Source organism: Mustela nivalis (assembly GCF_964662115.1).
Source record: "Mustela nivalis genome assembly, chromosome: 13".
NCBI classification, from domain to species: domain Eukaryota; kingdom Metazoa; phylum Chordata; class Mammalia; order Carnivora; family Mustelidae; genus Mustela; species Mustela nivalis.
In genome coordinates this window covers 7,450,233-7,473,612 of record NC_139032.1, presented here as the reverse complement: position 1 = coordinate 7,473,612, position 23,380 = coordinate 7,450,233, and the positions used below count along the sequence as shown (strand labels likewise).

Below are 23,380 nucleotides of genomic sequence, written 5' to 3'. Positions count from 1 at the left end.
TTCATATTTCTGACCTTCAGAACAGCAAGGTAGTGAATCTGTGCTGTTTTAAGCCTTCAAGTTCGTGTCAATTGTTACAGCAGCAATAAGAAACTAATACTTACCAAAGTCACATGGACACTTGTCAAGATCACATGGCCATTATGCTAGGGATCGAAGACACACCCCACACTGCCTGATTCCGGAATCATCAATTCTAATGCCAGCAGAGATGTTCAGGTCCTACCTTATGAGGAACAGGGTACTGAGTGAGATGAGGAGGCATAGATGTTTTTGGCCATATGCCTTCTTGCCTTGTCAATCACCAATCCAGCGGTAAGAAGCATTCTTATTTCCTGGGTAGGGTTTTGTGGCAAATGGAGTGGCATTCTAGATGGACTTCTTTTTTTATAGGATTTATTTATTTGAGAGATAAAGAGAGCTTCTGCATGTGTATGCACAAGGCAGGGGAGGGGCAGAGGGAGAGGGGGAGAGGAGCAGATTCCGCTCTGAGCACAGCAGGATGATGTGAGATCAAGACCTGAGCTAGACTCAAGAACTGGATGCTGCTATGGTGAATGCTGTGAAGTGTGTAAACCTGGCGATTCACAGACCTGTACCACTGGGGCTAATATATTATATATTATATGTTAATTAAAAAATTTTAAAAAAGAATTGGATGCTCAACTGACTGAGCCACCGTGGCGCCACAAACATGGACTTCTTGAAACTGCTCCTCTGCTGAGTGTGTTCCTGGGTCATTTTGCCAATGGAGGATGGTTTCCTTCTTCCATGGCAGACCTGTCTGCCCATTGAAGTTCTTCGAAATCCGTTCCTCATGAATAAAAAGATGGTTTTTCTCCTGGCTCCTAGAAGAACTAGTTGCAGGGGTAGGAGCTCCAGCTTCTAGTCAACCCATGAACCTCTTTACCTCCAAGGGAACCATGAGCCCCTGCTTACCTGGATGTTGGAGAAGGAGGTGGAAGGAAGGATTCGTGTCTCACAAGCTGTGTCCCATCTCCATGACCTACCTTCTCCAAGGTTCTTTGTTATCTGTAATATGGGGATGATATTATCTGCCCCAAGCCCCTCACAGATTAGTCCTGAAGAACTTTGTTTATAGATGTGGAAATGCATCCTAAATTCTGAACGTTCTGCTGGGCAAAATGATTATTAGTATTATTTCCTTCAGTGATTCCTTACTGCCACCTTTTAACTTTTCCTGTCAGTGCAAAAATAATAAGTGTTGATGGGCTGGATGGAACTTCATGACTCAGGCATTTGGTATCTGGAGAACGAGAAGAAAGAAGGAAGCTGCAGGAGACACTAAAAATACTGGGGAAAAAAGCCAGCTCAAAGAGTTGAAATCAGGATAATTTCAGAAAACCTCAAAGTATATGCTCTATCCTACTGTTCAAGATTAGACATTAGAAGTACCTTTCAATAACTGGCTTCAGAGCATTTTGTGAAGAGATCATCCACCCATTTAAGGTGACAAACCGCCCAAGAACCCAAGGGTTTCCATTAAGGCTGTTGTTGGCAGTAAGAGGTGGAGCGTGAAAGGACAGCATTTCATCTCCTTCGTCCTTTAGGATTCCATTCTAATCCCATATCCTCTCTGAGAGCCTCCCTGACTAGCCCAGCAGACGGGAATTGTTCCTGGCACTGTCGCTTCTCATCGTTGCCACTCACACACACTCAGGTGCACTCAATGTCCTTTGTGGCGAACTTCACTTATTTGAAATCCAAATGGATTGTAAACTACTTGAGGGAAGATATCATGTCCTACATATACTCTGTGTCCTCACAGGGCTTTAGATGTGAGGACAGTTGGACAGTAGAAGGTATATCATGTCGGGTGGTGCAGTCCATTTCTAGAAGGTCTTGCTTCACCTAAAGCACACGTGACCAACTGCCCTGTGGCATGGCCAAGCTTTTAGAGTCATACAACTTGTTCCGTCACTTCCTGGATTTCCTATTACATCTTTTAACTCCATTCTCCCCCAGCTTCCTGTCTGCAGACCCAAGTTAGGATCCTGAATCTCGATCTTGTAGTACCTGCTGTGACCGATGCTTGCTTCGGGACCATGGGACTCATTCCCCCAGCTGCTGGCAAGTTGGCAATGATGGCTCCCAGCCACAGCCCTTCCTAAGGGAGTGTCCATAAAAAAGAGGCCTTTGCCTTGAGGAGGTTCAAGTCTGATGGGGAGCGTCACCTTGGGGACTTAGATGTGCACCTTACTGTGACCATGTTGCAGCTTAAGGCCTCCTCTGGCCAGTGCTATCCTGCCTCCTTCGTGTCCACACACATACAGGCCCCGAGAGCCCCCATGATAAAGTCCCAGCACACAGCTCTCTGCCTCAGCGTCTGTTTCCTAGGGAACCTGTTCTATGACAGATCTCACACATGAATCAGGGAATAAACAATGACCACAGCATGAGGAACTGGGGAGAGTACCTCCCCTAGCGCTGAGCCAGTCCAATCTGGCCAGGGCCCCAGTACCTGGCAGGGAACACAGCCCTCAGCCCAGCCGCCACCTGCCGACAGAGTGAGTCCGGCCCCTCGTGTCCTCTCCTCGCCAACGGTGCTTCCCACTAAGACTTTCTGCAGTGATGGCCTCCGCACTCTCTCTCTGCACTGCCCGATTCCCCAGTTATTGGCCTCTGGGGCTGCCGAGCCCTTGAAATGCAGCTGGGGTGACTGAGGAATTTCATTTTTAAAACCAGGTGTGTTGTGGCTCCCGTTTCAAACAGAGCCGTCCTAGATCATGAATCCAGCATGAGGCAGAACACGGTGGCTCCAGTTCCACCTGCCTTTGCTTGCCCTGCCCCATCACCTAGAAAGACCTGGTCTGACTCCTTTGAAATCATCCTAATGAGGCATACGTAGGAACGATGTACCGGGAAAGTCTAATTTGTAAGTGGCCCAGTAACAGTTATGAACATTGTTAAATCTTGGTGCCAGAGAGCTTTAAGTTATTTAAAACACACAAATCTATTCATGATTGCTTACCCTCATAGTCTTCTATTCTCCTGGCCCTCTGAGGAATTAGATGGAGAGACGTGACCCGTGTTTGTACACAGTTGAAAATAAGGAACACCCCCGTCCTTGACTGTATACATGTATACATTTGATTAATGCCTTTTTCTTTTCCACCTGATCTGTATGATCCTGGAGGTTCTGCTCTATGTTTCATACATAAGAAAGGAAAAAGAGAGCAAGAGAGAGCTACCATTTTGAGGTGGGCGGGCTGGGAAGCCCATGGGAGACATTCAGTCCTGCCCTGTTCCATGGAAAAGGATGATCTCTTATTACTGACCCAGAAATGTCAGATGGGGCCCAGGGTGAGAGCACGTGGCTGTACCTGGGCAAGTTCATGACCATCCTGCAAAAAATGACTCCACGTACATGCCCTCCAGACAAGGAGTCGCTCACATCACCCTGCTGACTGAGGGTCAGCCCTTACAAAATCAGTTTGAGCCATTGAAAGCAACTGAAATTGAATTCACTGCAATTTTAAAATATGCTGTTTACTTAAAGCCCAGAAGCCTGGCGAGAGAAGAAGTATCCAGGCACAGGCGATGGTAGTTAAATTTGTTCATTTTTCTTTCTCGTTGCAATTTTATCTTTTCCGAGCAATTTAATGAAGACTCCAGAGGAAAGAATTAAATGTCTGCTGGTTCAATTACCAAATAATGAAAAGGTCGAAAGGAGCACCACGCACTGTGTGCCGAGCTGCTCTGAAAGCCTATTCTTAGAGGGAAAATCTTTTGTGTGCGGTTCACACTTGCATTTTGCCACCCACAAATTGTGCAGACAAGTGTCAGTGTAAGAAGCAGAAATCAAGAGCTGGTACAGGTCGCCCTCCCCCAGGGTGAAAAGGCCTGGCCCACGGGAGCCTCTCATGATGGCCACGGCGGCAGCCGGAGGCACGGTGGAGGCCACGGTTTTCATCGGGAGGGGCCAGGCTGGCATCCAATCCATCCGCCGAGAAGGTTCTAATCATGCTTGGCCCTGAATGCATTATAACTAGCCTGTCCTTAGGGCCCCATGCAGGGACGGTTTCGGGGGCCAAAGGGACCTGCCAACAAGAATGTCAAGGGCTCTGTGCAGTCCCCAGAGCATCTGAAGAGCCACCCCTGCCTCCAACCTGCCCCAGCTAGACACAGAAAAGAAAGAGCACGGAAACACAAAAATCCTCTACAGAAGACCAAACCAAAGAGAATGTAAAACTATGGCTCTGGGGATTCATTAGAACATTGGTGTTAAAGCTTGAAAACTCAAGTGTCCCTGGAAATGAAACACATGCAGAGCTGTGGTTCAGTAGAGGCTCTCGTCCCTCCACACCCACAGTGAAGGGCTCCCCACTCGCACCATGGCCTCCCTGAACCTGCTGAGCAGTAACATCGAAAGACTCGACGGACAAGTCATTGTATAGCGCCTTTTTCACCTTTAAATTAGGTTCTTCTTTGGTTATATAATAGCTTATATAATATATTATATTATATATTATATATTATATTATATCCTAGGAAACACACAGTGAAATGTTCGAGGATAAAAAGCCATGATGCATCTATCACTGACTCGGGAAAACGAGTGCGTGGGGGGGGAGCCTGGGGGGTCCAGTTGGTTCAGGTGAATGACTCTTGATGTCGGCTCAGGTCATGATCTCAGCGTTATGAGATCGAGGCCCGCATCGGGTTCTGTGCTGGGCGTGGAGCTGCTTAAGATTCTGTCTCTCTCCTCTCCCTCCTCCCCCTCCTCCTGTGCGTGCAGGTGCGCGCGCTTGCTAAAATGAACCTGTGTGTGCACGTCCACCTCTGTATCTACCCCATATGTGTAAACATTGATACACGTGTGCATACAGAGCCATGTCGGGGGAGGAGAGGAAAGCTAGAGTCAATGATAAAGCACATGGGGTAGAATGTGAAAAACTGGTGAGTCTAGGTAAAAAGAATTTGGGTAGCCTTTGAACTATTCCTATTTTTACAAGTTACCTAAGTTTGAAATTATTTCAAGTTTCAAATCATGTAAAAAGTTTTAAATAGTTTATAAAATAAAGGGGGGGAGTTGGAGGGGGAGGTGAACCATGACAGACTGTGGACTCTGAGAAACAAACTAAGGGTTTCGGATGGGAGAAGGAGGGGGTGAGTCCAGTGATGGGTGTTAAGGAGGGCACGGGCTGTGCGAAGCACTGGGCGTTGTATACAAACACTACATCAAAAACTAATAATGTACTGTATGGTGACTAACACAACATAGTAAAAAAAATATTTTAAAAATTTAAAAGTTTTAAAATTTCGAATTCTTTCTCTTTTCTTCTCCTGTGGATTAGCTTCTTGCTAGAGACCCTTCTAATTATACAGCAGCCACACTCTGGGTACAAGTGCCCGTGAGGGCAGCCCCACTCTGCAAGAAGGGCAACAATCCTACTGATATGTTTAATCAGGAAGAGGATTCTCTTGGAGAAACCAATCACACAGACAGTTCTAGAATGTCTCCTCCCCTGGTGTGCTGATGATTACTGAAAGTTTATGCTGGGGATGGAGGCAGGATTACAGCTAGGAAATGGAAGGATGTCTCTAGCTAATTTCTTCTTGTTTTTCCTTAAAATACTATAACCAAGGGCATTAGGCTTTCAAGGTTTTGAAAAGAAGCAGTATGTCTTGAATCACCTTAAAATATATGAGAACACAAAATGTACAAGAAAAAGAAAGTCCCTGATTTATGCCACTCTTTTTCTGGGGTCGTGTCTGATACAAGGCACAACAGGATCAATCTCTTATCAGAATAGGACCTCTCAGGTGCCTGGGTGGCCCAGTGGGTTAAAGCTTATGTCTTCGGCTCAGGTCATGATCTCAGGGTCCTGGGATCAAGCCCCGCATCGGGCTCTCTGCTCAATGGGGAGCCTGCTTCCCCCTCCCCCTCTGCCTGCCTCTCTGCCTACTTATGATCTCTATCTGTCAAATAAATAAAATCTTTAGAAAGAAAGAAAGAGGGAGAGAAAGAAAGAACCTCTCTGAAGACAGGAATAGACCCTAATCAATAGTTACTCTTACATTCCCAAAAACCAGAATTGTCGGAGCTGACTGAATGAACCTATGATTGAATGACTGAGCAACACCTGAGACAAAGTTGAACTCTCACCCCTTATCCTTAGGAATGTATTTTCAGATTTATGAAAATCTAAGTGGAGGCAGTGTATAAGGTTCTCTCCTAAGCTTGTATTCTCTTCTTTTTTAGAATTCCACACTTCAAGACTAATAGGACCATAAAGAAAGAGAAAAGGTGAGATACCAATTGTAAAAAGCTATTTTCCACATACATAACTGGAATGATTAATATGCAGAATATAGAAATCATTCCTACAAATAAATTAGAATTTGAAAAAAAAATTCAAAGTAAAAATTGTCCCCCCAAAAACCAAAAAACTTGAACAGGATTCTACAGAAGAGAGTGGCCAAAACACTCTGCAAAGTTGCTTGAAGTCATTAGTAGTGGAAAATGCAAATTAAAACTACAAACATCATAGCATAAATACCAGATGGGCAAAAATGAGAAAGTCTGACAATATCAAGTGCTGACAGAATTGCAGAACAATGGCATTCTTGGTTACTGCTGGAGGGAGTGAAAACTGGAAGAGCCACTTTGGGAAACAAGTGAGACTTACAGAGCAGAGTTGAAGGTAGGCCTGTCCGATGACGCAGCAATTCTACTGATGCACAGATGCTGAGGAACTCTAACAGAGATGTAGTGGGGAGTGCTGTACAAGAGTATCCATAACAGCACTTCTGTAATGGAGGCTACCGTGAGTCCGCAAACAGAACAGTGAGCAAACAACTTGAGGCGTCCCGGACAAGAGCACAGTCTCCAGCGCCGAACTTAAGTAAACAACAGGGTTGTGTGCGTCCACAAAATGATCATCACGTGCGATGGAAAAAAGCAATTCATAGAAGAATGCATACATGATGATTCCATTTATAAACAGTTCATAAGGGATTTGTTTTTAGGGTCAGAAATACATGTGGTAAAAGTCTATAGAACAACGGAATGAAGCAAAAGTTCAAGACTGTGGTTACCTCTGTTTAAAGCAGAAAGGAGAAGCGATCAGAACAAGCACATAGATCTTTAATGGAAATGCTAATGGCCCATTTCTGAGAAGAGGTACAAGGCCCATGATCAATGCATCATGATCCTTTACACTTACACATCTGACAAATATTCTTTTGCATGTATCTAATCTTCACTAAAAACTTTTAAAAGAACTGGTGAAGGAGCAAATGACCAAAAATATTTTATCCAACATTTGCTGGAAGGAAAAAGAGTTCAACAACCTGCCGGCTATTAGGCTCTTGCCTTCTTCTCTTCCAAACATGCCACACTGGTCTACCTGTCTCTGGTCCCTCCTGGCTCACTCAATCCAAGCCAGCCGCCACCCTGAGCTACCAGTTGTCCGGGGCTGGAGAACATCACGCGAAGCTCATCAGAAGGAACAGACAAGCTTCCCACTCTGTCATCCTGTCCCTCACTAAAACTCCGGCCTCCTTCCAGTGTGAATGACAAGCACATTACCTGTTCAGGCACGTGTGCAAATCCATCAAATCTGTGCAGCCATGACTGAGTCATTACTATATCCAGGTATTACCAAAAGCCATTATTACTGGACTCTTGACTTTGACTTATTCTCTAATATTTGTACACATTTCATGTGAAGACCTGGTTAGTAGCCACTGTAAAAATACAACACCTTACCTCCGCATATTGTGCTACTGAACTGGCTTCAACAGCATACACTCTCCTAGCTCCAGCCTGAACAGCAAAAAATGACAGTATTCCGGATCCGCAACCAACGTCCAGAACCACCTGGAAGGGAAAGTGAAGACAAGAGAGGGGTGAGAACACGAACTCCGAGCCTCGCCATCAGACCTAGTGAACATACGAGCTCAGCTACTTACAAGTGCTCTTACCTTGGCCAAGTTATGAATCTCTGTGAGCCTTTTTCTCAGAGGTTTAATGGGGTTAGTAATATCCACTTTTTAAGTTTGGCTGTAGGATTAATGAACATAAAATGTGTACGAAGCCCTTGGCATATAAGTGGTGTTTTTCAAACCACTGCTCCTACTTTCAAAGTTTCTTTGTAGCATGGACTGCTTTTAGGGCATTTAGGGCCAAGGAAAGTAAAGGGCCACGAGTGAGCTCACTTACCCAATCTGTTAGCACCAACAAAATGACAACTGTCACCAGTTCTTATGTTTTGTATATAATTTTATATACATAAATACATAAATTCTTTTTATTTATTCAGAAATAATGGAAGATAAAGTCTTCAAAAATCCAAAAGTGAGGTATGTGCTTGCTTTTTATCCAGGCCCCTCCATGAAGTTGGGGAGGTTTATAAATGGAAGGTAAAAGGGTATTTAGACACTGGACATGTGGAATCTCCAGATACTTTTCTTCTATTTTCTGTGTTCAAACCTGGGACTTCAATCAAGAAAATCACCATTCAGTTGTGCACTCACAACCACAAGGGCCGAACATCTGGACAAACACGCTGAGAGCAAGAGGTCGATGGCGTGTACTGGGTCCCCTCCCCAAACACTGCCAAAGCCACGGCCCAAGTCTCAATCTGATGATTGAGATTTCAGTCCACAGGGTTCCTGGCGCATCGATGACTTTGCCTCATAGCATCTTTCAGCACCAGCTTTGAGCAAAACATTTTGATTGGCCCCAAATCCTCACAATAAACATTTGAGCAAATGGCATTATCATGTCTGCTTTAGAAATGACCAAGGTGAAGTTCAGAGACACTGACCAACCAGCCCAAGTTCAACTAGCAGCAGATAGGGGAGTAAGGACTTGAATCTGGGCATTTCTGCCTTCCAAGCTCATGTTCCATAAAACCATTAACTGTTTACTTAAATTCATCTTCATAAATCTGACATTTTAACGCAGAGATAGCAAAAGCAATGTTGGACAAGGAAACGAAGTATTACTTAGTATTACTTTTTGCAGGAGACTTAGAAAAAAATTTTTCTTTTAACTTGATAGAAGGTAAATTTTCCCAAAAACTAGGATCTATCAAGCTGGTGTGTGCGTGCATGTCTGTGTGTTTTAACTGCAGTGCCACACTGTGCTGACACAGATACTCTGCCATTATTCTGAGAGAGCATGCTGTTAGTGACGGGTTCACAGCGCTCACTTATATTAATTCTAGAACTGTGGCTGTATTCCATACGGTTTCCTAGGGTTTGGGTAATTAGGAGCATTACCAATTTAAAATGTCACCCAGGCTCTGGAATTTGCTGTTGGGCTGTCTATGCTTTTAGAAATACCAACATTCTCTTCCCCTCCCTTGGAAATACATCTTTACATGGGCCCTGCTCTTTTCCGAGAACAGCTATGACTGCTCTTTAGGGAATGAAGGCCATTAAGGTGGACAGTATAATTGACATCCACCTCCCCTCCCCGCCCCAAGGATACACCAGATCCAAAAGAACCTTTTTGGAACCTTAATCAATAAGAATATAAAACTTAGGATTCTACGTTCAGTCCAAAGTATGGATGCAAAATTATACAATGGAAGTTGCACCTGCTTGCTCTGGTGACAGGTACCCCAGAAATGTGTGAATGATGTCTCTTTTATTATGGTGCTATGGACCTGTGGACCTTTGGACCATCTTAGGACAGTGTTTTTAGTTCTCTCGACACTAGAGATTAAAACCAAAGTAATATTTGCCACTAAGAGAGGAGAATGGTAGCGAGGAGAAAGAGAAAAAGGTCAGAGATGGGAGGGAGCCTGATGTATGTGGTTCAACCTTTGTCAAATTAGTCCATTAATAGACCCAGACCATATCTAGAGAAGAGACGAAAAATCACAAACTATGGCAATTTTCCAAATACCTTATTTCAATATCTAATTTCAGGCCAAAATAACCTTATTTTATTTGTTTTTTTCCAATCAGAGCATAGGCCTTGGAAACGAGTCTGATCTTTTGCTACATTATCCCGATAATGCCATCTGCTTTCCACTTGTGTATTTAAAAAATTAATAAAGGGATTTTCAGTCTGGGGCCGAAAGAAAGAGGATGTGGAGTGAAAGGAACATTGTACCTTGTCTATGTACGCTACGGAACACTGGGGAAAAAGCTTTGGAGAGCTTAGAATAAATTCTCTGGTGAAAAAAACAGAGGCTGAAGCAAATATTTAGCCGGTAATGGAAATGTATTATCCTTTCCAGCTGGGGTTTCTAACTCTGGGAGAAGAGTGGACGCTAGCTAATACAGACAGGGCTTCTAAAGGACATCCTCCTGACACTATCTATTTGCTCATCAAGCCTCCCGGGGGTGGGCAGTGCAGAGCTGATCCCCATTTTCTTAATAAGGTAACTGAGGCCTGGAGACACAGCTTCCATGCTGATCAGCAGCAAAGCTGGACAGTGCTCGGCCTCCACACCATCGTGGCCTTTCCCTGGAGCAAAAGAAGAGAGGAAAGGGTGCGCTGTGTAGAGACGAAAATCTGATCAAAGCACACTCTGAGTAGACATCACCAGTGGTGCCACGCAGCTAGGAGGAAGGTCTCCGTCTCCTTGGCGTGTTGTCCTTTGGTCTGAGCAATCCAGCTGACTGACCTCCCTGGCTTCTTTTTCTGTAAATGTTCTCTCAGCAATTGCCTGCCTTTCCCTGATTCTGGGCTCCCTGGTGTACCATCCCCTGCTGTGGAGGCAGCTGACAGCCCACCAGAGAGGTTCATGCTCTCTTGGAGCCTGGACTCCATTTACCACTGCCTTGAATCTCCATGTGGCCATCGGACCACTTTGGCCCAACGGAGCATGAGGGGGAGTGACCAGTGTCCGGGAAAGGTGACTGAGGGTGCACTGTGCCTTCCCCCCACTCTCTGCTCCTCATGCAGCGGCCCTGCAAACCACCTGCTGGAGCTCCAGAGAGCCTTGGGTCACCACTTTGGGAAGAGCCACTCAGAACACAGTGGCCATGGCATGAGAAAGAAAGATCTTACAGATTTTGTTATGTTAAACCACTGAGATTGAGAGACTGTTTGCTTTGGTAGTTGGCTTACAGCTGGGTGAAAACCCTCATCTCATTTTCCTAACTGGAGAAGGGAAGACCAAGCAGAGAGATCACATCTTTGGGACACCTTCTCGACCCTCCCTGGACAGTCGGTCCGGGCTGGGCTCTCTGCGCCCGGTCTGCAGCTCCTTAAAGGGCACTTACTGCATGTAAGTAATACTGGAAGTATTTCCTTACATGCTTGCCTTCCCTGCTGAGCCTGTGAGCTCCCCAGAGACAAGAATCACATCATTTCTCTCTCAGCCCCTAGTACAACAGGAAAACAAAAACCATTCATAAACACGTGCTGACTAAATGACTGACTGCAAGGACTGAATAGGGCAGTCTCCTCATTCCAGCATTGCTTCGAACTATCTCTGGCAAAGGCTTATGACTCCTTCTAGCCATTTAACTCTGGGAGTGTTCTTGCATGCAGAACTAGCAACGGAAGAGCCTAAGCCCGGGATGCCCTTGCCTTATTCAAGTCTTTTTTATCCTGAATCGTTTCACCCAAACTTACCTTCTGCTTTCTGGCTTATTTCTTATTTCTTGGCCTCTAAGCCACCTCCCAGACATGACACTTACTGTTTTTCATCATGATCCCTGTCCTTCCTCCTTGATTATGATCCCTTGGGTCACGCTTGTGACCACCAGAAGCAGGCCTCTTGGAAGGTTCCATGTTCCTTTCTGCCACAGGGCCTTAGTACATGCTGCTCCCATTGCGTGGGGTGTGCCCCATGGCACACTCTATGATATGAATCTACGGAATATATATTTTTTTTAATTTTTTTTTTTTACCTACTTGGTGCTCATTGTGCCAGATCTCTCCTATTTGCCCCTCCAGATCTGTGCTCCACTCTGTTCCACCTTCTCTTTGTAAGGAGTCTAACCTACGTAGACCACACCAATGACTTCCTTGCTATGGGACTCTAGGTGGGAGCAGCCAAGAGAAAGGACAAGAGGAAGTCAAAGTGAGGAGAGGGAGGTCAGATGACTTATTCTTCTGGTTTCGTCCTTCCTGGGTCTCCATGGATTGGATGTCCCCTCTACCCAAAGCCACAGTTCCTAATGGACTTCCATCTTTACGGCTATGACCATCCTGCCTGGTCTCCACTCTCACTAGTGCCAGGCAGGTCCCCTGCTGCCTTGTGCTGCTTCCCTGAACTCTGTGCACAACTTGGAATACAGTCCTGTTATCTACCTCTCCTAAAGCCTCCTGTTGGGTGTGCCATCGCTTTCCTGCAGAGTACCTGGCTGAGCTCCAGCTCATCCTTCAGATCCCAAATGTCTCTCCATGAGAGAAGATGTCCCTCCTCTTTGCTCCCCTCTCATGAGAAGTAAAGTCCTCCTATTGTATGCTTTCTTATCATCACCTCCTTGTGGCCTTCCTGTATAACACTCACCACAGTTATACTGAGTATTATTTGATTAATGTCTGCTCCCCTGGATGGTAAGGTTGATCAAGGGGCAGACTTCCATCAGCTCCTCACCCACTACTGAATCCCTGATAATAGCTCAGGGTCTGGCATGTGGCAGAGACATTCACTAAATCTCTGTTGACCAAACTGGATGCATAAATATGGTGTCTCACTACCACAAACAGGGAACCAGTTCATGACCCAGAAAATATTACCTCCTGAGAAAATACCTTCTAGCAGCATAATACATCCTCTCCAATCTAGTGATCTGAAGCATCCTTCAAAGGGTGCTTTTTTTTTTTTTTAAATATTGCCATATTATCATTATACTATGATCCAGCTGGCTTTTGTGGACAACACTCCTCTGGAGAGAGAATTCATCCTCTGCTGCCCCGGATACACAGGCAGGAACTGAAGACACGGCTAATTTGGGGCTTATATGGGGGAACATAAGAAAATGCTGTGAAATTCCCACCAGACTGAAGAGGGAAAAGTCGGCAACTGGTCCATGTAATAGTGGCCCAAAATTCTGAGTATTTGTAAATAAACTTTTGAAAAATATTAAAGGTAGCGTCATCCTTTTGCTTATACAGATGATTTTAATTACATGCTCTAGTGGCTTTCCTGGGCAATGAAATCCTACAAAATGTTTGGACAGGGCTAAAAAAGCTCCAAGTGGGTTCAAAGCTCTTTATTTGGATTTACCAGATTAAAACTAATGAGGAATCTCTGGGTCTTTATGGAAGTGTGAAACAAAATTACTCTTGAATAATGGAGGAAAAATAAAGTAAACATGTACCATTTGTTTTATACTCATTATGTAGCTGTGCCTGTATAGTACTTTAGTAGGCATCACCTTATTTACTTGTGATGACAAGTCTATAATCAGAGCACTGTTATTTTCTCCATGTTGTAAAGAGGCTGAGAATCCGATGAAGTTCAATTTGTGTACTTAATAAATGGCAGAGATCGAAAAAAAAAAACAAAACCCGACAATGTACCTAATTCAAGCCCTGTGCTCTTATCACTGCCTTCACTTTCCAGTTATGTTAGTCCTTGTACTGCTCGGGCTACAGTAATACTGGCCACATGCAGCCTTCTTGTTTGCCCCAGCATTTTTGCAATTGTTTTCCAAGAGTGAGGTCCAAACCATCCCATAATCCATTCCTTGAGTTATGCCAATTGTTATTTTTTATGCATTCTTTCTTTCTTTCTTTGCTTGAGTGTATCAATAACTGCTCTGAATTATAATCCCTTAACTCTAAGTTTTCTTTGCCCAGTACACCTAAACTCTATGCCCAGCCCACCTGTCCACTTCCATGACTAGCGTGCTTCCTCCAGCCAGCATCTTATCACAAGGCAGACACTCCCACCAAACCGCCCACGGGGATACGAGCCCACGGTGCTCTCGTAGCACCGTGCACACTACTGTCATTGCCTGCCACGGACCATCTACCCTGTAGACTGCACCCGACTCTGCCAGTATCCCAACTCTTGACTGACAGAGGGACTAAAAAGCTTCTAGGCGGTAACAGAATAAAGGAACTGCACCATCTTTTGTGGTCAGAGAAGAAAAATTCCAAATCCTCTCAAGACCTGCAGAAGACATCCCTTAATGGCCTTTGCTGTGAAGACTAAAATCCTGTACAGATAATTAGCGCTTTCATTACGGTTTAAGAATCCTGCCGTGATAGCTCCTCGTAAGACAGGATTCTACATCTGTTGTGCATTGCAAGTTGGTTTCAACCAAAGAGTTGTCTGTATTTAAATAATGCATAATTAGTGCTTAGGAACCCTTGCTTCGTCCTGCTTGTCTCCTGGCAGGGGCTAGATAAACCCATCACCAATCTTTTAACCGCCTTTTCACCAGTTCTCCCATGATTATGGCAAACACAGTATGTTACCGCTCTTAGTTTACCTTCCGATGCTTAACCCCTTCGTATGCTGCCAGTGGTCTCGGAGGAGCACACCTAGCCCTAAAGCTTTAGACACTCACCGGACATCTACTAAATGTTTCATGTTACCCGCCATGCCAAGCACTGCGAGGTGCTGGAAATGCAGAGATGAAGACAGAGAAAGAAACATCTGAGAAAGAAGCACAACAGTGTGTTACAGTGGCCATGATCGAATGACATAAAGGGCACACCGAGAATACGAAGGAAGAATATTCCAGCAAGGAGTCTGGAAAGACTTCGATGAGGTACACAGAGCAGTGAAAATTGTAAGTTGAGTCAATGTTGTGCTCTTGGCATTGAGGGAGTAAGTGGAGCACCTGTGGATGGCAGAGCCAGTCACATTTAGGAGACAGGAAATTGCCTCAGGAGATTTGTATGCTAGACGTAGAAGGAGGGCCGTGGCTGAGGCTGAACGTGGCGTAACCCAAAGCTGGAGAAACTGGCAGATACTTGCTCGCAGACAGTCTTACGTACAAGACCAAGACCTTGAAGTGGATCCTGAAGCAAAGAAGAATCTTAGAATGTTCTAACAGGAGAAATTTTTCATAGCTGCATTTTAATGGCATCACACTGGTGGCATGCATTGGAGGGCACAAGCTCAGAGGCAGCAGAGCAGATCTACGTGGTTCCTTACCAACCTCTGTCCCCTCTTCCTTCCGATCAGGACCCCAATATTAGTATTTACCCTCCCGTGTGCAGCTCACCATCCCCAGCCTCAGGGAGGGATCCAGAACCATCTAGCACAATCCTAGCTGGTTCCCTTCCTCTTGCCAGAGATGCCTTGAGGCTTGGGTGTGTGATACGATGTTAATGATGAGACCTGAGAGGGGATCTGCTGGTGGCCTTTGGGAAAAATTTCCTCCTCCCCAACACAGACACACAGAAAAGATGCCTCTTCCTTTTTTGGAGGTGGTTACGCTAGGGTGTGATGTTCAGAGTAACTGAGTTATAATTCCCTGGAGTCCTACTGCCTTCAACTGTTCTAGCCAGCTTGGGTGGGGAGCTTCTCCTGGGTAAAGCCAAAAATATTTTCACTCTGGTCCAAGGAGGAAAACTAACTGGAAGCCTGGCAACATTCCACAAAAGGTACGCTGAGAAGGAGAACTAAGAATGAGCTGGAGGACCGAGGGGAATGGAAGAGTTGCAAAAATGCTAAGTTAACAGAAGCTAAAGGATGTGGAGACTGGAAGGGAAAGGAAAAGTTCTTGGTTGACTCCTGGGTCCCTGTCCGGGGTGGTATTTATAACGTATTCGGGTTTTGCATCGTGCCATACTGGAACACTCGCCTTGCCGTTTGCCTGGCGTGGCCTTAGACTTTGCTTGTGCTGATCCTCGACGGCTGGACCCATGTTGCATGGCTGCTCCTGCTGCGGCTCCAGCCACCATTGCCGAAGGGGTCTTTGTGGCGGCTCCACTCCTTCCTCAGCTTGGTCATGGGTAGGACAAAACCGCTCTCCCCACTCAGGCCCCACGCATTTTGTTCCGTGCCTCCTGCCTCAGTTTCCTTGTTGCTTTTGAGGCACGAGGCAAGCACTGCAGCGCCTGCTTGGCCCTCATGCACATGCCCTCGAAGTGCAAGGGTGTGGCCACCCCCTGGAGGTGAACTTTGACCAATGCACAATGGTGGCCAAGGGACATGTCATTCTCTTCTCCCTGCAGACGAACTGTGTCGAGATAAACCGGCTTCATGCGGCCTCCCTGAAGACACCAAGCAACCAGTTTTTCACAGCGCTGTGGCGAGCTCTGGAATGTGCTCCGATTCCCCCTCCCCTTCCTTCCCAGCCTCGCTCCCCCTCACTCGTGCTTTCCTGAGGTTGCCCACCCTGATAAAGATGAGCACCGAAGCCTCTAATCTATATTTAGGAAACTGAGGCTAAGAAAATTATGGAAGTTATATGAAATCCAATATGTTTATTGGCTTTTTTTTTTTTTTCTGTTGTTCTGTCTTTTCTGGGGATCTGACACTTCTGAATGTTAAACCCAAACCACCACTGAATCTGAGTGTCTGTCCACAGCTCAGATTTAGCAAAGTGAAAGGTGGAGCCCGAGCTCTAAGTTTCTCAGAGCCCGATTCCTGGTCCAGTGCTAGAAAAGATCAGGTTCTAGTCAGTACTTATAACTGCTTGTGAACTGATTGTTGGGCCCTATGAAGCTGCTTCTTAGTGATTTTGTGTTTTTTGTCTACTTACATTCTTATCCTGGAGAGCAGATATTAAAACAAAGTCACCTACTTTAGAAATTATTGTTGTTGCATAAAGCGTTCTAATTCTTTAGCAAAGTCAGTAGCTGCTCCTGATTGGTCCTTTATGCATGGCACTGCCCTAGAAGGAACAAGAAGTCTTAAAATTTCAACCCCAGAAACTCTCTAACATGGCCTGCATCCGGTGGGCGGGCAGTCCATCAGGCAGAAATTAACAGTAAGATAACTGATAAAACCACAGCAGTGAAATATTAATCCTTCAAACCCCTCTCCTTCTTCTCTAGTTCCCGCACATGCACAGCTGATGCACTGACAATATCACCTTAGCAATCTGTCCCTTCTTTAATGATTTTGCAGAAGTGGCATCTGGTAGGATGGTCATTAGTGCCATTTACCAACTATTTCTGGTTCTCCTTATGTGCACACGGTAGAATCTCACTCCTTATTCTTTAAAGTGTGGAGTGACCACGTGACTTCCTTCGGCCCATGTACTGTGGTCAGAAGCACCCTCCCCGGGTTACTTTCGGGTGGAGGGCTTAAGAATGGGGGAGGAGGGTGCCCAGTTAAGACTCAGGCCTCTCCCCAGGGTGCATGTGGAGGCTACTCCTTCAGTCTGGGTCTCGGGGTGAGAATGACACAAAGCATGGCCCTCAGCTGACCCCTAACGGATTAAAAGATACCTGAAGTTTTTTATGCCACCGAGGTCCGGGGGTTGACTGTTACAGGAAGAGAACCCCATTACCCTAACGAGTCCGGGTGAGCCATATCTTCAAAGTGCCAGGGATCTTGGATCTGGATTCCCTGGTGACACTGGTCTGCAGCATTAAAATCCTGTGCTAAGATTCTGCCCATGGTAGGTCGCTAAACTCTTAGAGCCACCATATAAGGGTTCGTACCCCAACTGAAAATTAACCTCAAACAAAGTAAGGGCACACGTCACCATCTCGAAAGATGCAGAGATGGGCTTTGGGCACAGATACCTTGGCTAGAAGTCTGTCTCTTACATTAAAGCCCCCAGCAACCTCGTTCCCAAATGCCCTAAAAAACAAGCAGTCTGAGACCATTGTTTATTCAGTCTTTCTGGCGCTCCCTGAAAGCTGCATTTTGCTTTCATACCCAATGAAAGCATCTTCCTCTGCTGACTCTGGCATCTTTTCCCCTTACTCCTTCAGGAGCAGATTCCATTGAAACTCGGGAGAATCCTGGCACAGACATGCCATCTGCCTTCACAATCACATTCGGGAAATCTATGCGGAGGCTCCCGTAAGGCTTCAGCGGCCAAAGAGATCAGTTAAGACCGAAGCCCATTTCTACATCTTTCTGTTCACCTCTACCTCACAAAATTAATCCCCGGGAGAAGCTCTTCTGATACATGACCCAGCATGAACCTTGGCCTCTACACTGGGTTGAAAGTGTCCTCCATAATTCAAGTCGACCTGGAACCTGTACGTGTGACCTTGTTTAGAAATAGGGGTTTTATACATATATTGAGATAACAACATACTGGATTATGGAGGGCCTAAAAGCCAATATCAATGCCATTACAGGAAGAGAGAAATTTATGCACAGAGACACAGACACATGGAGAGAAATCGCACATGACACCAGAGAGCGAGACTGGAATGATGCTTCTACACATCCAGGAGCACCAAGGATTACCAGCAGCCACAAGAAACTCGGAAGAGATCAGAAAGGATCCTCCTCTGGAGCCTTCAGAAGGAGCATGGCCCTGCTGACACCTTGACTTTGAACTTCTGGTCTCTAGAACAGTGGGAATAAACTTCCGTTGTTCTGAGCTACGTAGTGTGTGGTTATTTGTCACGGCAGCCCTAGGAAACTAAAACAGCCTCCAATGTCCAAGCCATAGGGAAAAATCTGCATTACTCAGATCGCTCTACAGACATGTAGATATGGACAGAGAGACCTGAGTTGGCACAGAGCTACCCTTTAGCAGCTGTGCACCCGAGAGCAAGGTGCTCAGACGCATGTGTATTTGGTCCCTTCATCTGTACTGTTAGACTAACAAGATAGATCATACTTGTTTTCTGTATGGTGCAGAGGGCATCTGCCATTCTTTTCTGCCTCTCAGCATCTGAACCCCTTCCTGGGTTTGGAAAGCGCCCCACTTCTGAGGCAGCACCAACCTCCCCGTAGGGAAGTGGAAGGGGCCCAATGCTCTCTTCCAGCACCCTTGCGGCTAAATCACAGGCATGACTGAGGTTCTGCCAAGAAGATGTACTTTGCAAACAAAGCTCAGAACAAAGACTTGGGGATGCCCCAGCCCAGATGAGATCACCGCTACCTCCAGATTCCAGCACGCCAGAGGGAGGTTCTCAGGACAGCACTGGAGGGTAGCCCCAGGGGAAGGCTGTGCCTCCACAGCGCCCAGCTCTGGTTGCACCTCTGTCTCTCTGAGTTTAATTCTACAGCACAATTTTGGAAATGATTCTTGGTCATGTATCTTTTAAGGAAATTCTTTTCTCTTTTTTTCTCCTAAAGTCAGCAGCTGGTTTCTGATGTCAGCAGCTAACGACCCTAACACCCAAGTACTATGTGAGATGAGATATGTGAAGCCCCTGGCGGGAAGCCTCAGTTATTTCCTTTATTCCCACCGCCCTACACAGCACTGAGCAAGGATTTTGCTGTCAACAGGTCAAAGACTATGTGCAGGGTCAGGAAGTAGAGGATTTAAAGAAGAGATTTCTTTACTGTGATACATCTACACAATCAATAGTATTCTTCCTTAAAAAGGAGATCCCTTTTGTATGCAACACCATGGATATATCTGGAAGGCATTCGCTAAATGAAACAAACCAGATACAGAAGGACCAATGCTACATGATTTCACTTATACTCAAGTATCTAAAATAGTCAAACGCATCAAAAGCAGAGAGTAAATGCTGATGGCCAGGGGCTGGGGTGAGGGAGAAACAGCAAAGCGTTAGTCAAAGGGTAGGAAGTTCCAGTTATGGAGATGAATAACTTAATTCTTAAATCCTAGACACCTACTACTGTCAGCCTAATGTCTGCAGCTAACAATACTGCATCACGTATTTAAAGGGTTTGCTAAGAGGACAGACCGTACATGAAGTGTTCTTATCACAAAATAGTAATGAATAAAGATGGTAGGACAAAACTTCTGGAGGAGATGGATATGTTTGTGGCATGGACCACGGTGTGTCCCGACATCTCCGAAGTCATCCAGCTGTACGTGTTAAGTGTACATAATTTTTTTGATGTGATTCATACCTCATTAAAGAGGTTTTTGGGAAACAAGTAAGGAAGCAAGAGCTGTTTCATCACACGCAGACAGGACTACTGAGCGGGCCACTGCCAGAGCCTTTGTTCCCACCGATGATGAAGGTCAGGCCTCATTAGCCAGCCGGGTTAACCAAGGGTGTGAGGCATTTCAAGGCAGGAGGAGAATTTCAGAGGAGGAGAGAGACAGACTCAGGGACCTTTGACCAGGCTGATGATAAGCTCACAGCGAAGAAAACTCACACGGAAAGGACCTGGAGCTCAGGCTTTGCAAATGTGAATAGCGGCTGACCATCCAGCCTGGTTGTTTTGCATGTTTGTTGTTGTCATTGATGGCTTTTTTTTTTCCAGCCTTCAAATCCCCAAATCCCTTCTGCCTAAGCCAACTGCGTATTTGAATGCACGAAGCAGCTGTTGCGATGGGGGAATTCTCTCCTCTGTGAAAACGCTGAATTAAAAAAAAAAAAAATGTAATAAGCTCCCGGCTCCTGCTTATTCTCCAGTTTCCAGCAACTGGTGCCCTGACAAATGAAGTGTCAAAACATTTCCAAATTAAAACCCTACAGTTCACACAGCCCCGCACCCTCAGCAGGATGGACTTTCCCTGCTTGGACCCAGCACAGGCTTGAAGAAACTAAAAATAGCCAGACGGCAATTAACAGAAACTCTGAGGAGGGGAAAGGGGTGGGTTCCAACAGGGTCAGTCTCCTGGATGGATTCCAAATGGAGTTCTCAGCCAGCAGTGCTCTGGCCAAGAAAGGATTTTCATTAAAACTGCATGGAGGAGGCAGAATAGGAGGAAAAACAAAAATCAAGATTTGAAAGGCTGAAGCTTACAACAGAGGTAGAAACCACGGCACCATCCCCAACACCCTGAGTGACGAAAGTCATACTTCCTACTGGGGACTGAGTTCCTCTCGTGGGTGACTGAACACTCTCTAAGCAATGTGTCCTCTTGACCTTGCAAGGACTCCAAAAAGCAGTCACGACTCTAACAGATAAGGACATTAAAGCCCAGAGCACGTAGACAACTCACCCAAGAGCTCAAGACCAACGGGACAAACCTATGGCAGGTGCATGGGGCGTGGCCAGGCTGCAGTTCAAAGCCAGTTTCCAGGCTCTGGAGCTTGACCGTAACCCGTGTGCCAGGCTGCCTCATTCATGCACGAGGCATGGGGACAGCTAAGTGAACAAATGTTTCCACACCAAGCTTAAGCCCAGAGAAACAAAATTCTCCTTTGGCAATTTCAGTAGTACCTCTCAGGGCTTGTGGAGGGAGGCAGCCTCTAACGTAAGATTAACTGGGTTCCAATCCTGGTCTTTTCATTGACTAGTTGTCTATAATCAGGGACATTAACACCATCTTCAGGGCTCAGTTCTTTTATTTCAAAAATGGCAATGATGGCTCCTGGGTGTCTCAGTCTGTTAAGTGTCTGCCTTCAGCTCAGGTCATGATCTCAGGGTCCTCGGAGCAAGTGTTATGATGGGCTCCATCCATGCTCAATGGGGAGCCTGCTTCTCCCTTTCCCTCTGCCCCCTCCCCTGCTGACACACTCTCTCATATAAAAAAATAAAATCTTTAAAAAACAAAATAAAATGGCAATGATGCTAGCCTTTATCTCACAAAATTATAATGAAGATCAAAGGAAGCTGCTATAGACTCAGTATCTGTATCCCTCTAGAATTCAAACTCGGAAACTCTGCCCCCCGATGTGATGGTATTTTTAAATTGAAGTAATACAAATATAGTGTATTATTAGTTTCAGAGGGAGCGGTCAGTGATTCGTCAGTTGTATACAGCACCCAGTGTTCACTACATCATGTGCCCCCCTTAGCACCCATCCCCCAGTTACCCCAACCCCCCAGCTCCCTATCCTGCAGCAACCTCCATTTCTTTCCTACAATTTGGAATTTTGTACGGTTTGTCTCCTCTCTGATTTCATCATTTTATTTTTCCCTCCCTTTCCCTATGACCCTCTCTTTGTTTCTTAAATTCCACATATAAGTGAAATCATAGGATAATTATCTTTCTCAGATGAACTTATATCACTTAGCATAATACCCTCTACTCCACCCATGGCATGCAAATGGCAAGATTTCATTTTTTTGTTGGCTGAGTAGTATTCCATTATAGATAGATGGATGGATGGATGGATGGATGGATGGATAGATAGATAGATAGATACCCCAACTTCTTTATTCATTCATCTGGTGATGGACATTAGACATCTGGGCTCTTTTCATAGTTTGGCTATTATGGACATTACTGCTATAAACACCGGGGTGCACGTGCCCCTTCAGACCACTATATTTGTATCTTTGGGGCAAATACCCAGTAGCGCAATTTCTGGGTCACATGGTAGCTCTATTTTCAACTTTTGGAGAAATCTCCTTACTATTTTCCAGATGACTGCCCCAGCTAGCATTCCCACCAATGGTGTAGGAAGACTCCTTTTTTCTGCACCCTGGCAAACATCTGTGGTTTCCTGACTGGTTAATTTTAGCCATTCTTACTAGTGTGAGGTGGTATCTCATTATGGTTTTGATTTGTATTTCCCTGATGCCCAGTGATGTTGAGCACTTTTTCATGTGTCTGTTGGCCATTTCCATGTCTTCTTTGGAGAAATATCTGTTCCTGTCTTCTGCCCATTTCTTGATTGGATTATTTGTTCTTTGGGTGTTGATTTTGATAAATTCTTTATATATATTGGATACTAACCCATTATCTGATAAGGTATTTGCAAATATCTTCTCCCATTCTGTAGGTTGTCTTTTGGCTTTGTCAACTATTTCCTTTGCAGGGCAAAAGCTTTTTATTTCAATGAAGTCCCAATAGCTGATTTTTGTCTTTGTTTCCCTTGTCTCTGGAAACGTCTCTAGCAAGAATTTGCTGCGGCTGAGGTCACAGAGGTTGCTGCTTTTGTTCTCCTTTAGGATTTTGATGGATTCCTGTCTCACATTGAGATCTTTCATCCATTTTGAGTCTATTTTGGTGTGGTACAAGAAAATGGTCCAGTTTCATTCTTCTGCATGTTGCTGTCTGATTTTCCCAACAACATTTGTTGAAGAGACTGTATTTTTTTCCACTGGATATTCTTTCCCACTTTCTCAAAGATTAGTTGACCATAGGGTTGAGCTATGGGCTCTCTATTCTGTTCTATTGATCTATGTGTTTGTTTTTGTGCCAGTACCATACTGCCCTGATGATGACAACTTTGTAATAGAGCTTGAAGTCCCGAATGGTGATGCCACCAGCTTTGGTTTTGTTTTTCAACATTCCTCTGGCTATTAGGCATCTTTTCTGATTCCATATAAATTTTAGGATTATTTGTTCCAGCTGTGAAAAAAGTTGATGGTAGTTTGATAGAGATTGCACTGAATGTACAGATTGCTTTAGGTAGCACAGACATTTTAACAATATTTATTCTTCCAATCCATGAGCAGGGAACGCTTGTCCTTTTCTTTGTGTCTTCCTCAGTTTCTTTCAAGAGTTCTATATTTTT

General features: G+C 45.1%; 1 protein-coding gene across 5 annotated transcripts in view; it reads right to left on the bottom strand.

The window, feature by feature from the left end:
• The window catches only part of LOC309845912 (histone-arginine methyltransferase CARM1-like), a 262,210-nt gene that overhangs the window by 80,544 nt on the left and 158,286 nt on the right, over positions 1 to 23,380 (bottom strand). For all 5 annotated transcript variants that reach the window (XM_082694419.1, XM_082694420.1, XM_082694421.1 and 2 more), the window contains exon 5: positions 7,736 to 7,846. In XM_082694419.1, the coding sequence (XP_082550545.1) occupies positions 7,736 to 7,846 (111 nt within the window). The remainder of the gene's footprint in view (positions 1 to 7,735; positions 7,847 to 23,380) is intronic.